General features: G+C 38.5%; 2 protein-coding genes across 3 annotated transcripts; one reads left to right on the top strand and one right to left on the bottom strand.

Moving 5' to 3' along the window:
• Positions 1–73: 73 nt before the first annotated feature.
• Positions 74–10,051, bottom strand: LOC136277626 (uncharacterized). The gene is made up of 16 exons (XM_066160003.1): positions 9,998–10,051; positions 9,360–9,498; positions 8,812–8,991; positions 8,233–8,342; positions 7,828–7,886; positions 7,648–7,704; positions 6,618–6,684; positions 5,634–5,907; positions 5,077–5,382; positions 4,195–4,661; positions 3,564–3,655; positions 2,910–3,066; positions 1,684–1,744; positions 986–1,257; positions 698–872; positions 74–255 (listed from the first exon to the last, which is right to left on the bottom strand). Exons 1-16 carry the CDS (start codon positions 10,049–10,051, stop codon positions 74–76), a joined length of 2,652 nt encoding a protein of 883 aa, XP_066016100.1.
• Positions 10,052–17,875: 7,824 nt separating this feature from the next.
• On the top strand, positions 17,876–23,822 carry LOC131775096 (ankyrin repeat domain-containing protein 54). Of its 2 annotated transcripts, XM_066160143.1 has the most exons (6): positions 17,876–18,097; positions 19,565–19,669; positions 20,721–20,828; positions 21,467–21,635; positions 21,879–21,964; positions 22,561–23,822. In XM_066160143.1, exons 1-5 carry the CDS (start codon positions 17,939–17,941, stop codon positions 21,962–21,964), a joined length of 627 nt encoding a protein of 208 aa, XP_066016240.1. In that variant the 5' UTR covers positions 17,876–17,938; the 3' UTR covers positions 22,561–23,822. The 2 variants fall into 2 exon arrangements, with proteins under 2 accessions (XP_066016240.1, XP_058947170.2); XM_059091187.2 differs by having other exon boundaries at positions 21,879–23,822.
• The last annotated feature ends 3,956 nt before the right edge of the window (positions 23,823–27,778 follow it).

Below are 27,778 nucleotides of genomic sequence, written 5' to 3'. Positions count from 1 at the left end.
TGCACAAATTCTTATGTTAAAAATTCTAATCCAAACTATGAAAGACTTCTGTTGTTATATAATATATTTTATATCACGTCCAAGCATTTTTCCGACTCTGTTTTCGTCGGTTTTGTTCTTGCTCAAAACGTCGAAGTTCCTGAACACTTTTATATGTTAAATCCATGTAAAGTTGTCGGAAACTGTCATGAAAATTTTGCACTGTCTTCAGCATCTCATTTCTTTGTGTCATCAGTCTCGCTTTGCCATGCCTTTCTAGAGGAGTGAACAAGATAGGAATTACTAAGACTGCTAGCCTTTCTTTTCCTTTGAATATCAATCGTAAAATAAAACTGGTCATTAACTCGCTGAAAGACTCAAGAAAGTGGTATAGACTGACAAGTAGGCTTACTGCTTTGAATGACGGACTAAAGTTATAGTTGATAAGGCTGACTGACTTCCTGCCTGAATGAATGGTCTACTAAATGACGAAACTAATAGATCATTGGACCAACCGACCCACCAACCAACCAATGGAACGAACAATACTGACTAGTTAATTGCATGATCCTTGTACTGATCCACTGACAGATCAAAAGGCTGACTCAAGGACTGATTTATGAGCTGTCCACAATCAACTGAAGTTGCGATTTCCTAGTTTAATTGTTGAATGAAAACAATTTGACCGAATGACCGACTGACTGACTGACTGACTTACCTGGAAGTACTTTTTTTCTTCGAGCGCGAAGTTTGCGAATGGCTTCCCAAACGAGTCCACAGAGGACAGCAGCCCCAAGTGTTTGCAACAGCACAAAAAGTATCTCATGAAATAACGAGGAGTTAGCAGAAAACAGCTCTGTAGCCTGTTCCTCGGCTTCACTTTTTTCTGGTTGCTGGAAACAAAGATTGGCAACTTAATATGTCGTCCTCATAAAGCAGAATGACGCGTCCAGCAGCAAGAAAACATGTCAAAGTGCTGTCAGAAATTAGAAGGTTTGAAGTATACCTGTAATGGAGTGGTACTGTTCTCGATCATTTTGGTGATAAGTCCAGCATTATTTCTGATGTAATCACGAACTCTCTTTTGTAGCTTCATGGCTTCTCCCGACAAGACAATTCCAAACCCTTTTGGAAGCTTTATGACTTCCTTGACCCGGAGTTGCTTGTCGAAGAGATCTTTGACGGAGCGACTTCCGGCGATATAGGCATCTAACAACAGTCCATTGACTTCACCTTGCCCAAGAGATTTATAGGCCTCCTGAAGAGTGTCTTGTGGCTCTGGTGAAACAAAGGGAAGGGCAATGGCAAACCCTCAATAAAATGGAGACCCCTAGAACTCTACAAGGTGAGCCTGAAGGCGTTCCATGTCTGAAGGTAACAGCTGCAAACTTTAAGGTCCTTTCTTTTAACATTCGATATTAAATTGTATCTTCTTTCAATGTCAAGTTCCATTGCATCTAAACCAAAATAAATTGCACATTATATGATTTTTTTTGCAGCTTTTAAAAGCGTTTGATAGTATCAATGCCAAGGAATCTGATTTCCATGCACCTAATTTAAAATTTTGTAGAAGTAATGTTGCCGCTTGATAACCAGTAGACTAAAGAAGCTTTATCTTTTCCACAGTTTCAGCGCATCGAAAAAAGTATTTCCTTTTTCAGAAGCAACTATCATAACTTTAGATTTAACATCTTTTCTACTCACTGATGCGAGCGTTTCTTCTGACTCCAAGTCTATGGGCCGGTGAATCAGTTAGAACCGTCACCTTAACATGAATGCATCCAAAAAGATAAATCAAAAATAATTTCCACGCTACATCTAAATAATCACGGACGGTGCCTCATTATAAAATCAAACACGAAGTGATTGTTTCCCTTTGTTTTACTTGTAAAAATTTCAAATCAAAACTATTGATTTCATCCTATTCGTTGTCTGCGGCAAATAAGTGATAGTGAAAGGAAGTCATACAAAAATCCCCAAATGAGGAAAATAAAAAACCAAAAAGGAAAATGTTAATGAATTTGCTCGTGAAGCGTAGCTCCCATTGCGTGCCTACATTTTGACGTCAACATCCGAAACATCGCCCATGTGCTTTGTCGAAAAAGAACTAGTCTCCATGTTTGTACTAGCATATTTTGCAAACCAAAATTGTTGAGTTATGGTCACTCTGAACTAGAAACAGTTGGTAGGTTCCATCCTATTTCGTATGTATTGTAATTTCTCTCGCTGAAGGTGTGATCTCTGTTCGTAAAACACTTGCCCTATTGCCTAACCGGATATTTACTCGTCTTGATAACTGGAAAATTTGTAGAATTTTCAATGAAATACTTATTTAAGAATGACGCTTATGCGGTTCTGCGAACTGTTTAATATGAAGGGACATAATAATACCTATAAAACATTCATGTACCTCAAGAACTGGTCTAGGGTTAGGTCCAATTGATATCCAAACCTCTCAGTAACATACCCTTCAAATATCTACCTCATGTATGAACTATGAAAATTAAGATTTGTCTGTTGAATTCCTATTTCCCTTTTATTGGTCAGGAATACTTGGGTACATCAGGGGTTGAGGATTACTTGATATTTTTTGTTGGGAACATGCTCTCAGCATAAGGTTTCGCCAAACAAAATAAATTTGTTTCGCAGGTTTCACTAGAAAAGATAAGTTCAATGAGAAATCCAGGCTTTGCATGGTAACAAGACAGTGGAACCCAAACGGAGACAGCTTTTGGTTTCCTCAGCTGCAGCCTGGTTTCGATCGCCGCACTTGGTGATTTCCTCCCTCTACAAACACCAAAACACCCACCCAATACGGTCTGGACCAAAAGGATATCTCTGTGGCTTGTGATGTAGTTGATTCGAGTCCACTGATTTTCATTTGTTTTTTATTTATTTATTGTAATCACAAAGGCTAAGATTTAACATACCTTTGTGCCGTACAAAATTACATCTTTTCCTATCGTGTAGAATGTCAGTGAGGTAGCCAGTACTCCTATAAGTACAGAGGCCATAACTAGGCCAGTTAAAATCCAGACCACCGCGAACAGCCTTGACCAGAACCCCACAGGCACTCTATCACCGTACCTAAAGAAATGATAATAAACACACATTTATGAGATTTAAAAACCTAACTTAACGAACTTTGCTATGGCTTCCTGTCGAGATCTTAAAGTAAATTAACTTTTTTCGAGTTCCTTTATTTGCGCCGTACCGAGCGAACGCAATAAAAACTCGGACACAACTTCGTCACTCCGCGACGTCATTACTTTCGTGATATTGAGTTACATTCTCATTGCACGTGGCCTTGCGCGTACACTTAATCGATCACACAACCCTGCGCAATCTCGAAAGTTACAAAACAATATTCCGAACAGTTTAATTTGGCAAAATACATGCAAGTATCCGAAATGATGCGAGTATGCAATAAGTCATCTGATAGTTTTACTGAATTCAAATATTCTTAGTTACGTGACAGGCACTGATTTATTTTTTCATGTTCTCCTTAATCATTTTTCGAAACGGCTAAAACAAAATAATGGTTTTCTTATCGTTTGGTGATTATTTATAATTTCATGGTTTACCCGACTGTTGTCATGGAAATGAAGGAAAACCAAAATCCTTCAACAGCCCCCTTGATGAATGAGTGGGCGAAACCGTCATCCCGGCTTGTTTCCTAAATGGAAAAAAAAAGGAACGCGAGAAACGTGGGTTTTGGTAATAATTGCATATCTACATAACAAGTAGTTTGCATGACTCTCCACGAACTTAGACTACGTCCACAGGGGTAATGCAAATGTATTAAATGGTTACTCGACGCTAACACTCTTGGGGTACCAGGGAGGTTTTTGTCGCTAATTAGTTTAGTTTTATTCAGAGAGTAGTTCTTTATAACTTAATACAGTTACTTAACGCAATTTAAATCCATTAAGGCCTGGAGAGAACCACAAATCATAGAAAAACGCAAAACAAGCAAAGGTAAGGGAAGAGGGAACAAACATGCCAAATAATGGAATTGGTTAAATGTCTTTGAAATTTATAACAGACAATTCTAAGCTTTAATAGAAAGACCCAAAATCCACAACGTGTCTCCTTGCCAATACAAGAAAACCTGACCAAATGGTGGACGGGCTATCGCCTTTTGAAGGAGCCAACGTATGACTCGGATGAGGATCACACCATGTGTAAAGAAAGCGCAAGGCCAACTCTACTCACCAGGGCCCAGATGATGATACCAGCTACGTAAGCCATCATTAAACAAACCAGGTATAGCGGCAAATACTTCAGCAGTGTCGATACGACTATGTTTCTGCTTCCATCCTTCTGGCCGATTGTGATGAAGGCGATTCCTGGGGACTCTACCATTGGAACAAATACATAATACCTTTGAAATTTGTCATCATCCATGGCCCCTGTAACAGGAAAGCTTATTGCTGTCTTATTGTTAACGTCCAAGATAACTTCATTTAAAGTGGTCTTATGGGCTGCGCCTCCTTTGCCGTTAGTATTAAAATTCAGAAACGTGTGTCCATGAGCTTTACAGACACCACAGGAATCCAACAGCATTTCTTCCACAAAACTGCCAATAATTCCTTGCGGTGACTGACTATGGACGGATTTGGTAACGTACGGAGGAAGTTCCGCCCAGTTGGTGTTGAATACTGCTGGGCAACGACAGGTATCTGTTATTAAGACAGGAATTTGAGTTACTGATTATCAATGATAATGAAGCCAGAGCAAAGTGCATGGCATTTAGATGAGCACGCAGTCCTGGAAAAAGTGAGTTGCTCAACATTATCTTTTATTTTTTCGTTGCTAGATTGAAAAAAGGAGCACTGCTTGATTTTAATACCTATAAAAATGTAAACGAAATACATTTGGGTTGCGATAGAGCTGAGGGGTAGTCCATTCATTCTTTGACCAAGGTTTCGGCTTCAAAGTACATTATGAATGTTACTTGGGAAAAGTCACCAATGACTTATTAACGTAATCTTCCAATTGAAATTTTGCTGACTGTTTGAACTGACGACGAGAATCTACTTCCCCCAAGAAATATGTAAATAACAGACTTTTGATGTATCATACACTTTTTATTACCTCCCGTCACCTCGACGGATAATAAGCCATTCCCCTTGGATGTAAAGCCAGCTACTTGAACAACGTAAGAGGAATAACTTTTTAATCCAGCAATCTCTGTGTGGAGAACGTCTGGACCATCAACAGTCATGGTGGCCATCTCTTCACTATCTACTCTTTCATCTGCCACTTTTACTACTTTGTAGGTGACATGGTAGCCAAGTAGTCTGCCCATGACATGCTCCTCTGGCAGAGGCGTCCATGAAACGGCAAACGAATGCGGGGATGTCATGTCTTCCACATTTACAAGTGGAGCAACCGTCGGTACTAATAACAAAAATACCATTCAATCAAAGTTTTGTTCGCTTGTTACTAATAAAAGGCACCAGCCAGACAGGCTTTCTTCTGAGTGATAGGGCTAAAAGGATGGCGGGAAAATAAGCAACCAGAGGAAAACTCTTTTTTTTTTTTTTTTTCTTCCTGTTCCTGTTTCGCAACTGTTTGTTAAATTTTTAGTGCAGAATAAAGAGGTATTTTTTCTCCCTGATCGTTTGTAGAATATGAGAGCAAAAGCTTACCCTCCTCTTCCATTATAATTTCTTCAGCTTCTCCTGGAAGCCCATTCCCACTTTCGTTGAATGCCATTACTCTTATCCTGTACACCATTCCTTCCTGTAGATCCGTTTGTTGTAGGGTGGTAGTATGGCGATCAACAGCGACTGTGCCCCACCTCTCCTCGTTGATTGGACGAAAGGCAACCTGATATCCATCTATTGGGCCCTCAGTAACTGGTGTCCAGAATACTTTAATACCAGTGGCACTTGTTAGGTAAATCTTGGTTATTCCAGGAGCCTGGTTAGGAACTGAATTACATTTTAAAATATGTGGCTGTGTCTTTTTTTCATAAAAACCGAAGTTTTATCTCCTTCGTTTGATATACAAAAATACACAAACTAAATTGGGCGTCAACATAATGTGATAAAAAACGCTAAAAAAATTAGGGCAGCCGAAAGTACTTCTATCTTTGATATAATAAGGTGCTTTCATAGCATTAAGTTTGCCATATCCTGTGGAGTGAAGTACGACCGTCGCACAGATGAAATCAAACTGGATGATTTAAACTCTAGATGTTTTGCCAATAAATGCTATTTTGGTTACCAATTATATCGATACGAGTGCTCAGGCGCAAAAGACACCAAGTCAATCAACACCATGGAAAAGGACTAACCTCCTGCTACCGAAAGAGAGACAGAAGAAACCTTTAAGTCTGCTATTCTGCCATCTTTTTCAGCGGTATCCGTGAATATCACAAGATTTTATTCAAGATTTTATTAAAAGCCCTTCAGACGAAACTAGGTGTTTGCGGCTCTGCTCTTTCGTGGTTCAAGTCTTATTTGGAAGGGAGATCTCAAAGAATTTGCATAAAAGAGACGCTTTCGCAGTCATTTGATTTGAAGTGGGGTGTACCTCAAGGTTCTTGCCTTGGCCCGCTTTTGTTTACTATCTATTCAAGTGATTTGTTTTCTCTCCTGGAGTCCCATTTACCAACTGCGCATGCTTACGCGGACGATACTCAGTTGTATCTGTCCTTTAGTCCTAGTGTTGGCACTGGTGAGTTGGATGCGGTCACTGCCATTGAAAATTGTATTCGTGACATTAGACAGTGGATGTGTGTGAGGAAATTAATGCTTAATGATGTCAAGACTGATTTTATGCTTGTTGGGACACGGAAGCAGCTCACAAAGGTGTCTATCGATGGCATCAGAGTCGGAGATTATAATATTAGTCCTTCTTCATCAGTCTGTAATCTGGGCACATGGTTTGATCCGCATTTGAATATGGATGTACATATTACCAAAACATGCAGCAGCTCATTTTATTATCTTTATAATATCAGACATATTAGGAAGTACTTATCTAGAAGTAGCACTGAAACACTAGTTCATGCGTTTATAACAAGCAGACTTGATTATTGCAACAGCCTTTTGTATGGGTTACCGAAATATCAGTTGTCTAAACTACAGCGTGTTATGAATGCTAGTGCCCGTTTAGTTTATTGTGCTCCAAAGTCGTGCCACATCACGCCTCTACTTCACGAATTACATTGGCTGCCTGTTTGTTATCGTATCGAATATAAAATAATTCTTCTTACATTTAAGGTATTGCATGGTATGGCGCCCGATTACTTGCGCCATTTAATATCTATCTTGCCGCCATCTAGGTATAATTTAAGGCGCAACGATGACTCTGCAGCTTTATTAACTTTCCCGAAGATAATATCCAAGAAGACCCTGGCAGATAGATCGTTTAGTTGTGCCGCCCCTAGACTTTGGAATTTGCTTCCTACCACAATAAGATCTATTTCCAGTTTAGATATTTTTAAAAGTAGACTCAAAACTTTTTTATTTAATAGGGCGTTTAATTAGTTCTATAGTTTTTATAATTGAATTGCATTATTTTAGAATTGTAATTTTGAACTTCTATTTTAATTTCTAATTTAATATTTATTGTAAGGCGCAGTTGAATATTTTTATAGAAACTGCGCGGTATAAATTTAAATTTAATAATAATAATAATAATAATATCAGTAACTCATCCGAGTCCAGTTCACGAAATGTGATGGTAAAATTTACAATAACACTTCCCTTCCTGCAAAGATTTAAAAAAATGCAAAGTATTTAAAAGAAGAAATGGCAATATATCTAAAAATTTGCGACCCTCGATTTTAATTAAAATTGCTGTTTCTTAAGAATTGGTTCATTCAAATCTTACCTGCATTGATTCAAAGTAATGTTCATTACTTTTTGATTCCCAGCGTACATTTTCCGAATCTGAACGGTATAAAGTGATAGAGAAATAAGCGTCAAATTGCTGTACTTACTTAAATACTGACACTGTCAGGTAATACAGTGGATTTAAAAAGGATTAGCCTTTACCAAGTGCTTGCTAAATATGTTAAGCTGCTGTCAAATCTTTTACCAATTTATGCTCGAATAAAGTTATACCTTCGTCTCGAGCTCGTTCGTCATTCAATTTTCCATTTTAAGGCTGTTGAATTTTACCAGTGTTTAAGCTAAATTACACAATGTAAAGAAGTAGAAAAATGCTTATGTTGTAACTTATTAATGATTGTTTGGTGTTAAACGTTTAACTTCATTTTTGACAGTGGAAGCCTACGTTTCTCTCTATCTTGGCTTCCAGAGTTTTGAATAAGACGCTGTTCCTGTCAAGGAGTAAGTCATCCCAAGTTTCATCAGTCAAATGTGCTTCAACACCCAAAGGCACGACTAAAAAAAAAATTCCAAGAGATTTAAGGAAAACGTAAGTCAGTATTAAAGTGAGTTGAAATGTGACAAGATGGTGCTTTTTGGGGTCTTGGTTGGAATTAGGTCACAATTTTGCCAATTTAGCTTAAGATGTAAACCAGGTTTGTTATAGATAGTTTTCATTGGTCGTCGTGTTCGCCATGCTTTGATGGAAAAAAAACATATCGACCATGTTAGGGTGTGAACTAGGCCTAAAAGGATGAACTCTTTCGTAATGCAAATCCCTTCCTTTCGTTACATTTCGGTAATGTGGGTGAAAATTGTTTTCAAAGAATTGCATGAGGCCCGAAGAAATAAAAAATGATCTTAGAAGAATTATCTATCTCTAAAACTTGGGCTCATTGATGTTGCATCGGTGTTCTTTTCTTGCCATTAGTTATTATTGACTTCAAATAATAGCTTAGCAACGTCTTCACTGACCGTATCATACCTCTACATGGATGTATATTGCAAATTTTCACTTCGTTGTTCTCTCCGTTGCATTTTGTACTGTTTTTGATGACTGATTCAGCAACACAATCCCTTGATCTCTTGCGTGAGCCGCCTCCACAAGGCTTGTTACAAGAAGACCAATCACTCCACTCTTTCCAAGGAAAAAAGATGTCAAGATCTAAGGAAAACAGATGTTGATGTCTCAAATTTAAGACCTTCCTATCTTTTAAGAAAAAAAAGTAGCTTATTTTTCGTTGAAGGAACTATCATCTACTTATGAATAGAATAAGAAAGATCTTTCTTTTCCTATGTACAAACATGACGCTATCGACATCGCTGATCCTAGCGGTATGCAGGACGCGTCTCATACATGCATGGACCTCATAATGGGCCTTGCCCACCAAAGAATCTCTGTGGCTTAGTGATAGAGCATCAGAGCGCGGAATCCAATTGTCTAAGTTTCGATTCCTCATGTGGACCCAGAATTTTCTCTTTGTTCCACGCTCGTAACAAGACGAAAAACATCATTCTTTATCATCTGCTTACCTTGACAGCCAAATAATTCCACTCTCATTGATATGTGTCCATGCCAGGTTACTGGTCGAAAACGAATGTAACGGGCGCTGATTGGTGGACTCAATTTGTGAACAACAAAACCGTTCCTGTCCGTGTTACCAATGAATACCTAAAAATCAACATGTAAAAAAACAACTTTTTTTTTCGCTGAACCTAATAGTGAAAATCTCGAGAGAGAGAGAGACTTCTAAGCTGAGGGAATGAGAAACCCGTCTGCACCTTTTTATTTAGCACTCTTAAGAAATTTTGAAGCCCTATTCATATGCCCTCGGGTACCCAAGTGTCTTGTCTGCTGATACTCAAGCTGCATGCTTCTCTAGCCAGTGAATTATTCCGTGGAGAACTATCAGAAATGTTCGCATAACTAAAACATAATATTCTGTTATATCCCGTAAATATATCCGAAAATTTAAAAGTTGTAGCTCACATGATCCGACTCTGATGGGAAGAAACCATCCTTTACTAGATGCCATCCACTTTAAAAAATATAATTCTATCAAATATTCGGAGGTCAATTTAGAATGTCGATTCCCCATGGCAAAGACTACTAACATTTTCTTTGAGCTCTCCTGACTCCTTGTAGTACTTAAAGTTTTCTCCGTCATCACTGTACTGCAGCTTATAAGTCGTGACAAACTGCTTTTGTCTTGGATCTCCACCATTCCTTCCCTGTGTTCCTACCATTGTTATCTTAATGTCGTCTCCTCTGAGATCAACCTGCAGCCACTGGTTGAGATCATTAGTGAGAGCTGACCAAGCCCCCTGCTTGTTACCACATTGTTTATATGTATATCTACCCTGGGCTGCAACAGTGTTGTTGTCCAACTGCGATGAAGCACTTATTTGTGCATCAGATATATCACCACTTTTCATGCCAAGAGCCTTACTTCGTGTACATGCTAAGAATTCAATACAAAGCGAAATGGTTAAATAATGGTGAACTAAACTTACCAAGTTTTTGGGGAAAATTTATTTCATAATGTTTTGATATTTCAATATTTGAACCTCTCCGACATTGGGTAGTCATCAAAATGTTTAAGGTTTTTTTTACACGGAAAAGTGAAAAATGAAATTAAAAAACTTCTAAAACTGAAAGCGAGCAAACAAGAAGCTACATCCAAAGTGAAAGCTGCAAAGCCTGTAACCGATTCAACGTTTTTTAACTACCACATCTCATTTTTTTTACTTTTTTCGCCTGCTGTACCAACTATAGCTAGGGGCACATATCTCGGTCTCTAAGGAATAACAAACTGAAACCAGATGGCGTTACCTTTGATGTTATTTGGATGGCTAGTTGTTAACGATCGTTGCGTTGTTCTCGTTGGTTGAATTTGCATAAGTGTTTTGTTGTTTTTGCGAGGTAAAGTGCTGATAATGCTGAGCTCTTGTTTTGTGATCATCTTCATAGAAAACTTGAGGATGGTGGCGCTTTCATAAATACTTGTTGTGGTCGTGGGTAAATTTAGAGAAGATGACTGCTCGACTGAGTGGGATGAATTTGGCGCTGTGTTGATTCTTTGAGGTACCTTGCTATTAAGCCTGGGCCTTTGATTTGTGATCTTTGTCATCGACGACTTTAGGATGGCTGCACTTTCTAAAGAGTTGGTTATGGTTGAGGTTGAAGCTGTGGTTATGGTAGTGGTTGTAGTTTGGATTGTGGTTGTGATTGAATTTACAGGCTTGAGGTTTGCTGCGCTTTCAAAAACGCTGGTTGTAGTTGTGGGTGAATCTAGAGTAGCTGACTGTTCGATTAAGTTCCATGACGTTTGGGCGATAACACGGAAGAGTGAGACAGTATTTTGTTGTGATGCAATACTGGAAGAAATGTACCATGGGTATGTGGTAAGCTTTGTTGAATATTCAGTAATAGTCAGCTGATTGATTGAGAGAGTCGTATATTCCAAAAGATGTTGTGAGGGCAAGAGGATTAAACTGCTCTGATGGTGTGTGTTATGAGGAAGAATTTGCAGTGGGTTTGTGGCCAAAATCTTCGCAGACAGGAAGGTGGCCTTACTCTCAAGGAACAGCCTTGTGGCTGTTGACGTGTGTTGAAGAGTTGATTGCTTGATTGGCTCGGATCGGTAGTCTGGTATACTTGCACTTCGAGGAAGAATGTCGTTTGGGTTTGTGGACAACGTCGTCGCTGAATGTAAGGTGATTATTCCTTCCACAAAAACCCTTGAGGCTGAGGGTATGATCGGCAGAGATAAAGTTTCTCTTAATTTAGATGGCTCTTGTGTGCCTGGATGTTTTTGAAGTGAATTAATCTTTAAAAATTGCAGAATTCTTGTTTCAACACTTGCAGACGAAGCAAGTGCTGATGTTGGCGTTAAGAATCCTGGCTGAATCATATTTTCACTAGGGTTCGATCCATCTACAGACTTTGTACTTGAGGCAAATAAAGAAGAATTTTTTTTAGAGACGAAGCTGTTATCTGCCATCTCCGTGCGCTCAGAATAAATAGACGTCCTTGTTGAGTTGGGCCCTGCAGAAACGCTCATCTTTAATAACGTCTGTGCATCTGAGCATGTTATCCTGGAACCATTGTCAAAAGGTTTGATTGGACAAACGAAATCGTCTAAATTGTATTCATATCTACCTGTAAATTGCAAAAGTAGTTATTCTATCACTCTTCAGGAGCTGTACATGTACATCAGACAATTTGGAGACAGCCAAGTGATTAGTTATGACGCACCCTACAGGCGATGGAATCATCGTGAAAGGGTTCTCTTTTTGTTTGACAAGACAAACTAATTTTTATCAGTCGAAAATGACATTCATATATATGCCGCTGACATAAGCTCGACAGGAATAAATACCGTATTATATTTTCAATCTTTCACAAGAACCGGTTGAGTCAGCATGATCACGGTGAATTTTACAAGTTTCTTTAGCCTTCTATTTTGGGGAACTTTTTGCGCAATTTTTGAACTCTTTTTTCACTCAAAATTTTCTACGATTTTCAATGAAATCGGTAAAGTCGTGATGGGAAATAAAACACAATTTAGCCGTTTTTCCTGTTTTTGCGCTTCTTTTGAGACAGGTTGAACCACTGGGTTTACAAAATCACATACATGGATGTAATGAACAAGTTCAACGTTTTAAAAGCCACTGGATAGTCCCTTAATACCCGTTGATAAGTAGAATTGATGTTCGTCTTTTTCTTAAAGAGATATTCAAGGTGCAAAATAAGGAATACGGCGAGGTGACTTTATACGTCTCTGTAATGAGAGTAAAAAAATTGTCTCTTATGGTACCTGCACGAACACTATAACACAACACTGTATGTTTCAAAGAATTTGAATGAATATCCGATCTACTTAATTACACCACCTGGAAATTAGTCAGGTAAGTGCTGAGAATAGCATTTCAAAGGAAGGTTCAAGGCGTTTTTGGACAACGCGTAGAATGCACAAAATGAATAATAAAATCATCTGCCCCTAAATCTGCAAAATTAATATCTAATTAATAGCTTGCAAATACCTATTCTATCATCAGCATGGCTTTCTTCATCATCAGTATCGTTACCTTTCAACGCTATCTTGCGGCAAAAACTCTCCACTTTAGTTATTTGAGAAAAGTCAAGAGCCCGGCGGTAGAGAATGAAGCACCTCATTTTTCCAGAAAAATTCTCAGGTATCTCCTGTTCATCTTGATCAGAAGCTTCACTCATAAATTTAATGTTATTACCCAAATATATAAATTGTGGCTCCTGTATATTCACATAACCCCAGTGCGCACTATGGGTAGAGCCATCGCCTGCGTAAAGCGTGGCATATCCTGATGTTTGATTGTAGGTAACTGCTGCAAATGTCCAGTTTTTGATTTTCATGCTCGTCGCTACCTTCAGCTTCTTAATTCGCATATTGTTTTCACATTTTGAGTACAGTGAAAAATGGAGGTCGCGGTCGTCTAATGAAAGTAGGAGAATTGGTTTGTCATGTGCAACAAATTGGGCAAGTGTCCTCATACCGAGGTCAGCTGCTCTAAAATGGATTATCATTGTCAGATCCTTCAACTTAAAGTTTCCATCATTACTCGTTATCCGAATAACTCTTGTCCGTTTTTTCACAAGGAAACCCGGTGCCCTTATTGGCCAGGATAAGGTCTTCCCATCGTCAAAGTATTGGGCGTCTCCATTATCACAGCGACTTGTGTCGTTTTCCGTACCTTGAAGTGGGTACATAGCTACAGGATCATTCCAGCCCCAAACGGCTTCAGCGGGAAAAATAACAAACCAAAAAAGAGAAGCACTATAAGAGCAGATGTCTTAAATAATAGACTGAACTTTCTTTCTGCGTAATATCCACGCGGGATGTTGGGAAAACATAAGAAAATTTTGTAATTACGAGCCGGAGACGAGTAAGTAAGGAACTTTTTGCGTGTTCCCTCAACATCCCAATTGGGTTCACAGTTTCACCCCTGTAAACCTATAGAATGGCAATTTATTACTTTTATGAAACAATTATGGGTGTGCCAGTGCAATAAATGATAGGTTTTGGCCAATCAGGGCACTGGTATTGTCTTAGTCATTTTAGGGATATTGCATAGACGCTAACAATATAACTTCTGGTAAGTTAGAGAAATTGTGATGATAAAGCTTAAAATGGAACTCGCATCAAAACTTCACAGTATGGCAGTATGGTTGGTGTACATGGCCAGGACTGGGACTTAAGGCGTTAATGAATCAATATTTAAAAAAAGAAAAATTTTAAGGCATACTAGGCGCCTAGTAAATGCCGAAAACAAAAAATTTTTTTAATCTAACCTGAATAGCGAAAGCAAAAAGCTCCAAAGAAAAAGCAAAAAGCTCCAGAGAAAAGTTCAAAAGAAAGTTCAAGTTTTTTGCTTTGGATCTTATTGTTTATGATCAATAATTGTGATTTTACGATGAGTTTATGCACAAAAATATAATATTAAATTAGCATTCTGCATGAAGGTACAGAGTCATTCGAGATACTCATGGAAATGCACGATAAACAGGAAACATTCGTAGACAGACTAACCTCTTGATAAGACACTCAAACAGAAGAACAAACCAAAGAATCGAGTCTGTAAATAGATTCCAAATTATAGGTCTTAAAGCAATCTTTATCTATCTTTATAAAAAGAGAGAATAAAATTTGATGAAAGGGTGATATTTTCAAAATTTTTACCATCGTGTTGGTCCCAAGATATGATCGACAAGCCTGCTTGAGTTTCTTTAGGCGATCTTAGGTTCCAGTTTAAATTATTTTGGTGGAAATGGAGAGTTCTTCGTACTTTCAACAGCTGTTGATGTTCGCAATCTACATTGTGGTTAAAAAGGTACCACATAGACAATGCACATTGTGTGGAAAACAAATATTTATTTCAGGTTTATTCTTGATTCTCAGTGGGAATCAGGTATTTTCATCTGCGTACGATTGTTGTCATCGGCCTTAGACCAATCTACATAATGTGCTTTAAACCTCCGATGAAAAGGAAAAGATCTCCGAACTGGAAAAATGTCTCTTAAGTCAGCGAAAAAAACCAATGCAAAAGAAGTCTTTCATCCACGTAGCTCTGTCAGAAAATAAATAAAAGGAGAAAAAAAAAACCAAAATAAAAAAGAATACTGTTATACATTATTATTTACTGGGATGAAAATTTCAATTATGACGGCACTTCCGAGATGTTACTCATCACCTTTCAACCTTTATAATCGGTATTCAACCTTTTTATTTGTTCATAAAGGCTTCAAACTGTGTTCCGGATTTGAGTTTCACAAAAAATCAGGATTCAAAATTGAAATGCTTTTGTTCCATAACCGGAGTCAAAACCTTAGCCGAAACACAGGCGGCCCAACCTCCAGCTGTGAGATGATCATCTTGCGAAATAAGATTCGTGGCGAAATTAAAAGAGTTTGTATGGGAATATTTACGACTGCTCCTAGGAATAAAAAAAATACGGTCAAACTCCCTATATTCCCATACAAACTCTTAAAATTACACCATGACTCATATTTCGCAAGATGGTCTTCTCACAGCTTAGGCTGTCTTTGGCAAAAGAAAGAAGAAGTGGAAAGAAACACTCGACTACCTCTCGTCTTTCTCCCCACTTCTTGAGTGCTCTAGCCACTTCCTAAGTGCTCTACAACAGAACAGAGCAAAGTCAAGGCTTATCTATTTGCTTTATAATAAAGAAGCCATTAAATTCCCCACGCATTACTTTCAATTTTCAAAACAAACTTTATTTTCAAATATACTCTCATAAAAAACACTACAATAAGCCAGTCAGAATCCAGTTTAGAATGATTCAAATAATCTGATTGATTGAACAGGACTAAAACTGTCAAAATATCAAACCATGTAAATTCACAAACATCAAAGTTCACAATCTGAAATAGTTTACAAACCGAAATAGTTCGGCAGGTCGAATATAGTACTTTTGCCTGAAGGTTTTTCAGTCTCTAATACAGAATCTGAAAATAAAATGTTCGGTGAAATCCGGCCGAATGTAGCCCATAAAAGCACGCAAGGCGTTTCACATGACAGATAGAAAACAAACTGCTCGAGGCGTGTGTTCTATGAATGAACGACAGCCGAATTCACCAGAACATAAAGATTACCTGGGATGATAGCGCCGAAAAACTCGCCTGATGTGGCCTTCCACTCGACGCATCAGAAAAGATATCAGAGCAAGCTATTAGTTATTCACTCGAAGGGCGGCCGATGTAATTTCGGCGGCTTTGTTCAATGCAATGACTGGAAATCGCGATGATGGGCTATCCGCGATGGACCTCAGCATGGCCGCAGTCGGTCTGACACTGTCACGATTAGTGTGAATTTCAATGGTTATGCTAATTTGCTATATTTTTCATAATTTCCTGTTTTGTTCTGTTCTGTTTTTGAACACGAAACAATCTATACTATAAGAGCATTAGCAGTGTTTGATTTTCATTACCGTTCGTAATCTGGCAATCTAATTGAGCGTAAAAACCTTCAAAACTCTGACTGTCCATTGTGTTTTCTCTTTGAGGATTTCCGTCTCTGTTCACGTTATAATAACGTCAATTTACGGCGCTTGGCATGCTTACAAACCTTTGTTTGGTTCTTCTGTTGCTACTTGCTGGCTTGCTTATTCGGACATTTCAATTTCAATTAACGAAAAAAAGCTAGAGAGAAGTCCCGGAAAAAGTCGGACATAGCACAATTTGGCAGGTGGCGTGACAGCTTTAGCTCAGCTCTTTGCTTTGTAATCTGATGAAGCACGTTTCTTAAACCAATGGCAGCGCGCAGAACATCCGAACTTTATCATTAATCACTGCAGTTTTCACATTTATTGAGTGGTCGCCTCTATTAAGCAGTACAATTTGGCAGATGGCGTGACAGCTTTAGCTCAGCTCTATGCTTTGTTCTATGATAGAGCACGTTCTTTCAACCAATAGCAGCGCGCGTCATATCCGAACTTTATAATAAATTACTGTAGTTTTCACCCTCGTTGAGCGGTCCCCTCTACTAAGTGGTAGCAGTCATCCTTGACTGGGTCCCGACGATCGGTTTGTACTGTCTTCATCTGAATTAAACGGCTACTTCAAGTGCGACCACTGAAATAAAACTAATAACAATCTTTCAAGTTAAATTTAATTGAGCTTATCTCCCGAAATTGATGCTCAGAGTATTTTTGAAAAATTTTTTGTACATTACGATTTTAAATATAGCATAACATGAGTTTTCATCGTTTTTAATACCTGTCTTAAACGGTCAACCTGCATTAAGCGGTAACCCCATAATAAAATTTCGATGGTGGTGCAATCTTCAAACAACTATGCCTTTCACCATTTGTATGGCAAGCCCTTGTATAATCGAGTCTGTTAATTTCCCGCAGTGAACCAAACGTTAGAAAAAAAAGCCAAAAATTGAAAAATAACACGACAAAAGAGTTTTTCACGTATTGCCTCACAGAGCAAAAGAGTCAACGAAAACTTCCATTTTTCAAGAACAGAATAGAGACTGAGATAAGGTAAAGTTTCAACAGGAAGTGCGTGAGTGGCTCCACGCGTTCACCTCGCGTTCGCCTCGCGCTTGTCCCTGCTCGATTAAAAGTCACGACAGTCTTGCAGGAAATGGCAACTACATTACAACAAATATTGATATGCTGAACTGAAAATTTAGGAATGGTATTCGGCAGTCGTGAATTGAAGCATTTTCACGATTTTCTGTTATTTAGAGAAATGAGAATTATTGCAAACCAAATTGCTTCATTTTCTTTGAGCTGTTCTCTTACTAAATGTGAAGAATTTCGAGCTACTGCAGTTTCTGGAGTTGCTAAACAGGAAAAATAGGCAATTAATCGATGTCAATCAAAGAATTAGCAAGTTATTCGGTATCTGCGTATTGCAAATGAACAGAAAAATTTTTTTCCAAAAATGTTCGTGACAGATCTATTTTGAGTTTGATGCTTTTTTTTCCACGACCATGTGACCAATTGTTGCCACAGGCTCTTGATCACGGGCTGTACGAAAATAGACTGTTTTAAGTAGCTGTTGTGACGGGTTTGCTACAAATTTTTGCGGTTTTCCTACCAAAATGGCAACGAGAACGGAAGATGGAAATTCCAAGGGTATGGTTCGCAAAGGGAAAGAGCTTTGGAAGGCTCTTCGAAATAATCCTATCGACAAAGAAAGAGTTAACGAGCTTCTCAGTAACGGAGCGCCTCCGAACTTCCGAGATCCCGATAAAACGCAGGTACACTGCACACATTGTGAGGATTCTTAATAGTATCTACTGTCTAGTATTTAATATTTTTACCTTAAATGTTGTATATAACAAAAACTTCTACTCCTCCACTGAAAACGCGACTAAAGTGGCTATTTTATGGCGACTGGTCGACATTCAGTTGTCAGACATTATTGTTTCAAGACAAAATCCATCTGAGTCTTCAAAATTATTTTGATTCTACTGTGCAACTTGTTCCTCTGCTTTTCAACCATACACAGATTTCGACAATACCAAAGCTTGACATATGAGAAGATGAGACATGTGGATTTGACAAAAATCCGGCATTTCTTCGCTGTAAACACGCTCTTCGGTCAACGGACTTTGTAATTGTGAGTTTCTCATGAGCATTTTCGCATCGTTCATCTACCCGTCAATTAGTTTTAAAACCAGTATTACACTAAAAATAGCACAATGAAAATTCAAATAGATTCGTTAGGGACGTTCAGTTTGGCTTTTTACTTTGTATTTTGCTAGGTTTTGAATTCAGAAGGAAAACTGACTTGCAAATTGTTACACCATGCGTAAATATAAATTATTCATTTTAGGTTTTGAAGTCGTCGAGGTCAGATTTCGGTTTCCGGGAAAATTCCCGTATTTTCATTTTCGATTTTACGATAGCAGTTGCCATTGTAAGCTTACTTGCGTATTTCAATTGCTATAGTTATTCGAATTACTTCTAGTTTGGGGTTAAAGAGAAAGTATCAGGATCTAGAATGGCATTATTTATTCTATGGTCGATTTCAGTCACGCGTTTTATGCGACATGAATTGCGACTGTTTACAGTTTCTTCAAACACTTCTCTGATCAAAACAAGCTTCAGTTTGATTTCCGGCTCGTCCGTTGCTAATATTTTTTCAAGTTATTTTGTCTTAGCTCAATTTTACATCTTGAATTTTGGAACTGCAACCTCGAATTTCAAGATTACAATGTCAATATTGTGCATGAAAATTTATGATGATCTTGACCGAACATACCAACTTCAGAACGTTCACTCCATGTGCATGAGTAATGTTTATAACTGTTATTCTAACCGATTCATACATCCAAATAAGTAAATATTTTCCATAATACTCTTATTTTTTATCCAGGAAGTAATTGATTAGATTTATCTGGTTGGTCTGATAAGTAATATTTTTTGATCACATTCATAAGTATTCATATTCTTCATACTCATCTCTGTGCATTTACTAAGGGGCTGACAAGGAGAATTTGTCCAACAATCTAGAGTTTCTTTTGTTAGTGATCATTTACTTTATCCTCATGACATTAATATGTGATTCAGGGGTGATATTGTAAGGAGAAATTAGATGCTAGTCACTCTTAGGGGTTAAAGGGTTAAATCAGCTGTTAAATCAGCTGTGAAAGTCTGTGGCCTTAGTGATTATGGTGAGGGAAAGATGATGTTTAATTTTTCTTTTCTGTAAAACATTGCAGACAAACTGGACTCCCCTCCATTTTGTTGTAAATGACAGAGAGGGTGATATGGAGCTTGTCAAAATGCTGTTAGAACATGGAGCTGAAACCAACTTGGGTGATTCTGTATGTTAATGATATTTTCTAAGGATTATTGAAACTATAGGTGATTAATGATTGGAAAAAAGGCAAAATGAATATGACAGTGAGGTGAGAAAATTCATCAGGCTTTTTTTCTATTTTGCTCCTCTCAGGTATTAAAAGCATATATATATATATATTTATTTCTTTTTTCTTTTGTTTTCTTCTTCTTACTCTTTTTCTTTTATTGAGTCTTCACTCCATCTTTCCCTCTCTCTCTACTCAGTCCTCAACAATCCCTGTAGGTTCTTTTATTTCTGTAAACCATTTACATCTATCCTCCTCAGGTTGCCTCTTTTTTTCTTGCTGTATTTCCCCTAATCATCTTCCTTCCTTCAAACTTTCCTTACTTCGAAGTTTTCTACCATTAGTTTGGCTGATTAGTTCAATCCTTCCTGCCTCCCTTCCTTCTATCCAGCCTCTTTTATCCCTTCCAGCACTACTTGACCATTCCTCACTCCTTTTAAATGTAAACTAACTCTCGAGCTCCACCATGGCACCAGATAAATACGGTTTGGATTTACTAAACTTCTTCCCTTCTGTCGCTCCCATACCCTATCCCGTATCTTTCTCTCCCCTCCCCTGTTTTTTTCCTAATCATTCTGCCTTTAATAGACAATCTATAATCCACTTTTGAATCAGAGCCGTGAAAATTTTGCCCTAAAAGCGCGAGCGTTTGCGTAGAGAACTCGATCACATCCAGAGACTTATATTTACGCGTAATTGTACGGACTTTGGTCATCTCCTCTGAATCTAGTGTATTTCACCGTATATTATTATAATTTTTGTTCGTAAAATTTGTGTCAGTCAAGGCTGTGATTATTCCATCTTTTAGACCAGGCGGAAAAAAATTGTTGGGCAGGCGTGAGCTGGTGCTCGAGATCAGTGTTTTCACTGAGTTCGAAGGCATTTACTTGAGTTGGCAGATGTACATGCATCATACTTGCTTGTCTTTCTCCTTTCTAGCTTCATCATTTCTTCCTCATCGCTTATTACCTCATACCAACAAATATATTTTTTCTTTTAAATATCTTAGTTTGATTTAACGCCCCTTCACTTGGCAGCTGAGAAAGGATACTCGGAGACTGTGGAGACATTTTTAAACAATCCGCATAGTCCAGCTGACCGCACCAAGACAAGCCATGTATGGATACTGTAAAGCATTACTTAATTCGATAATGATAACATTTATGATGGTAGCCAGGGATTTCTTCCAAATTTTTACAAAATAGTTTTACAAAATTCATTGGAAAAAATCAGACCAACTCAGTGCTGCTTAAAATATCTCGCTTTCCGCTTGTAAGAAGCTGGTAGGCATAGATACATTCGTAAAACCCCCAAAAATGTAATTTGTGATGATCCTGAAACAGTGTAAATTGCTCCTTTTATGCCAGTACAGCTGTCCGGGTAGGGGCCGGGGGCATTATGGGATAAACAAATAAGACCAGTCATTTTTTATCGTCAGCAAGGGGGGGGGGGAGGGGGGGGAGGGGGGGGGAGGAGAGAAAGGGAGAACCAAAGAAATTTGACTGCTAACGGGGGGATGTTCAGGTAAACACAACCAAAATCGTGTGACCTCCCCTCGGTGATAAATAAAGACGACGGGTCCCTAAGTGTTCGTAAACTATGGCAGCCATGCAGGTTTCGATCTCGTATAAATAAGTGCTACTTGAAACCATGCTAAGAAAGCTGGGATAAGCTCTTTCCACACAGATGATATGGATATTTCAATTGCTGACTATGCCTTTTTGTCTCTTCCTGATTGGGCCCTCGTTCCTCAAGGGGAAGGAAACAGCACTCGATATTGTTGAGAGGAGATTGAGAGAAGAACGAACTGAAGACGCTTTGCTTATAGAACTCAAAAAAGTTGTAAGTCATTTGCAAAATGACCAAGTTGCTGATTATCTTTTTGTTGATGGCCTATCCAGCTTAACAATCAATGTGCCACCAGGTTAGTTTCAGTTGAATTATAGGACTCTTATCTAAATACCTGAGAACGGATTTACTTCACTTAACTTGATTGGGTCTTTCTTTTCATCAATGACAAACACTCACAAACGACATAGTTAGCACCTTTTAACGTGGTCCAAGAATGAAGACGCTCACCTTAAGACAAAGAAACCGCCACTGTGATGCCATGCAATGTTTAAGCATTTTATTTATCAATTTTTTTTTGTTTGTTTTTTTGTTATAGCTTCACCCGTAAATTTGAACGTCGAAACAGCACGTCTTCTTGTTGTGGGAGATCATAATACAACACGTAACGATGATAGGAACTAAGTGAGTGGTTATACTTCCAACCAGAGAGAACTTTACTGCTTTAGAAGGCCGTCAACTTTATCTCCACCATTGTATGGCATATATGGCTATTTGAAAACTAGTATCAATAGTGTTTAAATTTGAAAACGACGCCGACATTTTGAATTTTGCTTCGCAATCTGTTTATCATTAACCTGTAACATACCTTGACTCTGAAGCGTTTTGATTTGAACTAGAGAGCGAGTTAGGTGGATTTGAAGAGCCCAAAGTCATAACAAGATAAGTTCTTCCGCTTTACAGTTTACTCTTCCCATTTTCAAATGTTAATGCACGTTTTCAGACATTAGTTGCTTCTATGATTTGATGCTTTGCTGCGTGTGAAACTGAAGGTACATGTTTTTTATAAATAATTTTTCTCACCGCTCATCATTTACTCGTTCCAATCTCCCTTGAAGGTCACAGAATCGAATAGTTATCATTGTCTTAGTTGCTTAAAATATTGTTGAGTTTTGAGCTTGATCATTGTTTTAATTGCTCTTCTATAAATTGGCTGAATTTTTCCCAGTTACAAATCGTTTTTATATTATAAATGGATCCTTCGTCCTTGTCTTTTGCAGGTGTACTAATGGGAAACAAAATAGCTTCAACCATAGAATAGAATAGTTTATTTAATGTCGAAGACGTAGGGAGTGTTTGCACAATCTTCCGAACCATAGGCTCCTGTTAAAAACGCTCGAAAAACTAAAAATACAAAACAGGATAAGTTATGTGAGTTATGCATAAACAAATATTAAATATATATATATATATATATATTTATACGAATATTAACTAGCCTAAGAGTATATAAAAATATAAAAATGGATGAAATTACTCATAAAATGTTCAGAGAAATTCGCGCGCCGTAATTGGTCTGAACGAGTTCATCATATTTTCATAAAGTACGCGCCTTTCGATAGACGAGTGCACTGTTGAGATTTAATACACGCAGCTTGCGTCATCAGTACGAGCGCGCGCAATTCACGAGGCATTTTATAAAAGAAATAAAAAAACTTGTTCCTCGAGCATTGCTGAGTTATATAAGCCCTTGGGAAATTTTAAGAACAATCGAGAAGTGCTAGAAGTACTCGCCCTCAGCTCGTGCTTCTATAATATAACTCAACAATACACTTGGTGCGTTTTTTATTCTTTAAGACGGTTTATACATTGGCACTCTGTGAAATTAACATTATTCAACATTATTGAACAACATTATTATTATTATTACATTAATTATTCTAGTTCAACATTATTCGAACACGAAATTATGCTAAAGTGGTCGAGGATTTGGTTACAGCTGGTTCCACTTGTGGGCAATTATGTACAAATAGTACATAGGGGGCTGCTCAACCTTTCAGCCACTGCCTCGTAAATTGTATTTAGTTAACCGAGATGTAAAAAATTGGGAGATATAATTTGGGCCATCTAGTTTAAAACATTTAAAAATAGAATAAGCGATTGCAGGATACGTCTTTGCTTAAGCGTGTTCATAGTAGCCATTGCTAAACAAAAGTCATTGGTAGCCGAAATACCTAGATTCAGTAATGTCTTGATCGGATAATGATTGGTACGTTCGATGTTATTTTTCAAGGCTTTAAATATGCCCAGAAGTAGAGGGCAACAGTATCCTAGCTGCAGTAGCACGTAAGCTTTATAAAGAGAAATCATAACGTCTGAAGTAACTAAGGGCTTAATCCTTCGTAGTGAGGCTATCTTAGCATACGCTTTTTTCAGCATGATTGCAGCGTGGGGCTTGAAAGACAAATCCCGATCCAATGTAACGCCAAGAATCTTGAGAGTAGGTTTAATTTCGATGGAAATGTCGCCAATAAAAACATTGTATGGGTACTGAGATTTCCACGGTGTCATTGCCTGAGTTTTAGTAATGTTTACTTGCAGGTAATTGGCAGTGAACCAGATGGTTAATCTCTCTATGTCTTGATTCAATGTAGATTCAAGTGTGCAGGGGCTCTCATGGACTATATATTGTGTTGTGTCATCGGCAAATAGACGTAGGGAGGAAGATCCAGCTGAGTAATTGATATCATTCACAAATATACTAAATAAAGCGGACCTAGAAAGCTCCCTTGCGCCACTCCATTGCGAAAAGGCAGCTGGTCTGACACCTTCCCGTGACATTTTACTCGTTGAAAGCGGCCAGATATGACTGAACAAGCTTTATGGCAGAATCGTGAACGTCGTAAGTTTTCATTTTTGCTAGAAATAAATTATGGCAAATCGTGTCAAACGCTTTGGAGAGGTCAACAACGACCATAACCACGTCCCTTTTTATTGTCAAGAGCCGGGCGCCAATCATCAGTTAGCTTAAATAAAGCGGAACAGCGAGAATGCCCACGCAGGAATCTTGACATATCCGAAAAGACCGGTGTGAATACGCTGCATAATTGATCAAATTTTAGTTTTTCAAACACCTTAGGTGTAACTTACAAGACACTAATGGGGGGATAATTATTCTTGGATGTTTCGTCGTCATTCTTGCGAGCAGGGGAGACGTTACTAAGTTTGCATTGACGTGGCCACTCGCTTATTTGTTGGTTAGTGTGACACGCCGCTAGGCGTGTCTCTGAGGGTTTCACGATTGGGTAGTTTTTAGTATTTAGGACGTTACAGAGCATTATAGCGTCCTCTCGCTCTCGCTTTCCACTGACGTTCCTTCATTCATTCCCGGTGTAAAACCTCGGTGATATGACTACGCCACAAGATGGTTCCACGTCGTTTGTCTCCGAAGCCGTTTTTTTCCAGCCTAAATTCTACGTCTTCTGCCGCCGAAGTAGATTTATCCGGTATAAATTTATCTTCCCCGCAGCCTGAAACCCCGAGTTCTCAGTTAGTTAACCAAGTTTTCTCGCTTTTCAACGGAAACCTCACTTCCTCATCAGAGGAAAAAGGTAAACAGTTTGAGGAAACCGCAAAGAAGCTCCTGCGATTAAGTTTAAGGGAAATAGAAACAATTCGAGTTGAGTTCGCATTAGCTTTTTCGTGATAAGATCCCTTATTGTTTTACTTTGTGAAGTCTCGCGTTGGTTGGATTGCCTGAGCAACCAACCATCAAGCTGTTGTGGTTGTGTCTTTCTAGTATTGAAGGGAAAATAATTTACGTTCGTTTGAGCGTAGCGAGTTAGAACATAAATGTATTTTCCGCTGCTATGCAGTTTTCTCATATCTTTATAGCTTGTTATTCGTTGGTTATTGTGACACGCCTAGGGTTTCATGATTGGGTAGTTTTTTTTGTAGTTAAGGCGTTACAGAGTATTATCGCGTTCTCTCGCTCTCGCTTTCCAATGAAGTTCCTTAATTCCCCACCAACCGCCCTGAATTCGGTTTTTATGTTTTTCGTGTGTTCATCTGTATGCCGTTCAGAGTATGCTGCAAATCCCGGCTGCTGCTACCGTTGCAATCGACCAGGACACCGGGCTAAGGAATGTCGAGTTGCGCTACCCTCTAATTCTATTAAAAGTCAAGGGCAGTCTTAGAAGGCATGTAGAATTCTGGCGAAGTATGGGTGCCCCCTAAGTTTATATTATCAGTGTTTAGCGAGGGTTACCATTCGGTTGCCATTCGAGCAAGCAATGCCCGCGAATGTCTCTACAAACAATAAGTCAGCCTTAAACCACTCATAATTTGTAGTATAATCAGTTTTGGAGCTCTTACACTTGGGTAGGGTAGTAGAAGTCACTAGTCCCCGGTACGTCATAAGCCCTTATTTTTTGCTATTCAGGGTTGCATTACCTTACTTTCGAAAGGGGACTTACATGATCTGGTTCGACCTTAAGAGTGGCTACCACCATGTAGGCATTCACCCGGACCATCAGGCGTTCTTGGGATTTGTATGGAAATTCCCGGGCGCTTTATCATTTAGGTATTTTGTGTTTACCGTCCTAACGTTTGGTTTATCCTCTGCCCCCTATATTTTCACTAAATGTTTCAAAACATTGAAGAAATACTGGAGAGTTAATGGGGCCAATATTGGATAGTATATGTAAAATTCTATAAATTGATGATGTAAAATTTATGGATAATATAGATACTCGTTCGTATTTCGAACAGACGGGAATTAAGCATCGCGGAATCTGTTGATAGGATCCTCCTTTAAAAAAGTAATCTCGTCTCGGCGCTGGAATTAACTTCCCTCGTGGATAAAATTATTTCCACTGGGGCAGTTTTTTGCAACATTTCCCGAATTATGACTAGGTACTGTTCTATATCGGTTGCGTCCTCTCAGGACTGGGACTCTAAGTTTCATCTGGATCAAAACTATGTTAAGGAACTAAAGTTTTGGATAGAGAGTTTGACACGATTAAACTTGAAGTCAGTAGTGGATTGTCCGTCTAAAACATCTAATTGCGTAGTTTATTCCGATGCTAGCGCCGCGGGGTGTGGTGCTCATTTAGATGTCAACGGTGAACAAGTATGTCATATGTTATGGGATGCAGATGATTGTGGTTCCACGTGGAGGGAGCTGTCAGCTATTTCGTTCGCCCTGTAGTAGTTTTTGCCTCTCCTTAAAGGTTCTTACGTGGAGTGGATTTTTAATAATCAGAATGCTTATAAAATTGTGGAAGTGGGGAGCACGAGGAGCGATTTGCACCTAATCGCCGTGGAGATTTTTTAGTTTTGTGTCGATTGTAACATTGCGTTGGAAGTCAAATGGATTCCTCGTTCTGAAATTGACAGAGCGGATTATATTAGTCGCATTATTGATGTAGACGATTGGCAAATTTTAGCCGCTTGCTTCGCGTCTCTAGATACCCGCTGAGGGGTTCACATCGTAGATTGCTTTGCTAGTTTTAATAATAGGAAGATCAGCAAACTTGTCTCTAGATTCTGGAATCCAGGCTGCAGAGGGGTGGATTTATTTCGTTCAAAATCTGGTTGGCGAAAATTGCCTTGTTGTTTCCACTGTAAGCTTAATTTCAAGAGCGATTCACAATCTTTTTGTTACCAAGGCGACAGCCACTATTGTTGTACCCTTCTGGCCATCGTCATTTTTTTGGCCAATTATCTTCAAGAAATTTGCCAGTTCCACAGAGGATTATAAGAGGTTCAACACTAAGGATGCATTAGATCATGGACGGAACACCAACTAGTTTTTGTGTAGTGGCATATTCACTAGTCAAGGCTGTTCGTATGAAATTCTCTTCTCCCTCTCGTGCTTTTAGCTGATTATTTACTTATTGAGCAGGGAAAAGAGACATGAGACGCTCGTCTTTGAGTGTATATGTTGTGGTTTAATTTTATTCTTGGTTCAAATTTTATTTTCTTTTGTTTTTGGGTATTGTAATGTATGATAATAAGTTTGAAACTAAGGAAAATGAAATTTGAACCAAGGATAAAATTAAACCACAACATATACAACGAAAGGAAGCGTTGGCCTGAGTTGAAGGTGGAACGGTTTTTGTAGGCACTGTCGCTTTCCGACAGCCTTTATGACAGTCAATTTGAAACGAGAACAGGAGGTTTAACGTGCATGTCATCTATTACCTATGCTTGAGAGTGTTTGTTTCTAGGGCGAAGAATGACATTTACCGGGAGGGAATTATGTTTATGTCAAGAGGCTAAGTGACAATTATTGTCCTGTGGCACTTTTAGAAAGGTATATTTTAATGGAAGATATTAATCTCTCCAGCTCCGTTGCACTGTTTAAATCTACTAATGAGTACAAGTTGTATGGAGGGAAGTTATCGTACAGTAGGTGTAGGGAAATCTTTGAGGATTGTCCTAAAGAACTCGGTTTAGATCATAAAATGTATGGCCTCCATAGTTTATGATCCGGAG

The sequence above is a fragment of the Pocillopora verrucosa genome, chromosome 13 (genome assembly GCF_036669915.1).
Source record: "Pocillopora verrucosa isolate sample1 chromosome 13, ASM3666991v2, whole genome shotgun sequence".
Taxonomy (NCBI): domain Eukaryota; kingdom Metazoa; phylum Cnidaria; class Anthozoa; order Scleractinia; family Pocilloporidae; genus Pocillopora; species Pocillopora verrucosa.
The sequence above is the reverse complement of the archived record's forward strand: the minus strand, read 5'-3'. Positions and strand labels throughout refer to the sequence as shown.

What these genes read in the sequence shown, in the direction of transcription:
- LOC136277626 (XM_066160003.1), bottom strand. Translation starts at nt 10,051, where the DNA reads ATGGTGGAGATCCAAGACAAAAGCAGTTTGTCACGACTTATAAGCTGC. An exon ending in ATTACTTTGAATCAATGCAG is followed by an intron (nt 7,705 to 7,827) that starts GTAAGATTTGAA and finishes AAATCTTTGCAG; the next exon opens with GAAGGGAAGTGTTATTGTAA. An exon ending in ACAGTACCACTCCATTACAG is followed by an intron (nt 873 to 985) that starts GTATACTTCAAA and finishes CTTTGTTTCCAG; the next exon opens with CAACCAGAAAAAAGTGAAGC.
- LOC131775096 (XM_066160143.1), top strand. Translation starts at nt 17,939, where the DNA reads ATGGCAACGAGAACGGAAGATGGAAATTCCAAGGGTATGGTTCGCAAA. An exon ending in AAACCAACTTGGGTGATTCT is followed by an intron (nt 19,670 to 20,720) that starts GTATGTTAATGA and finishes TAAATATCTTAG; the next exon opens with TTTGATTTAACGCCCCTTCA. An exon ending in ACCGCACCAAGACAAGCCAT is followed by an intron (nt 20,829 to 21,466) that starts GTATGGATACTG and finishes TCGTTCCTCAAG; the next exon opens with GGGAAGGAAACAGCACTCGA.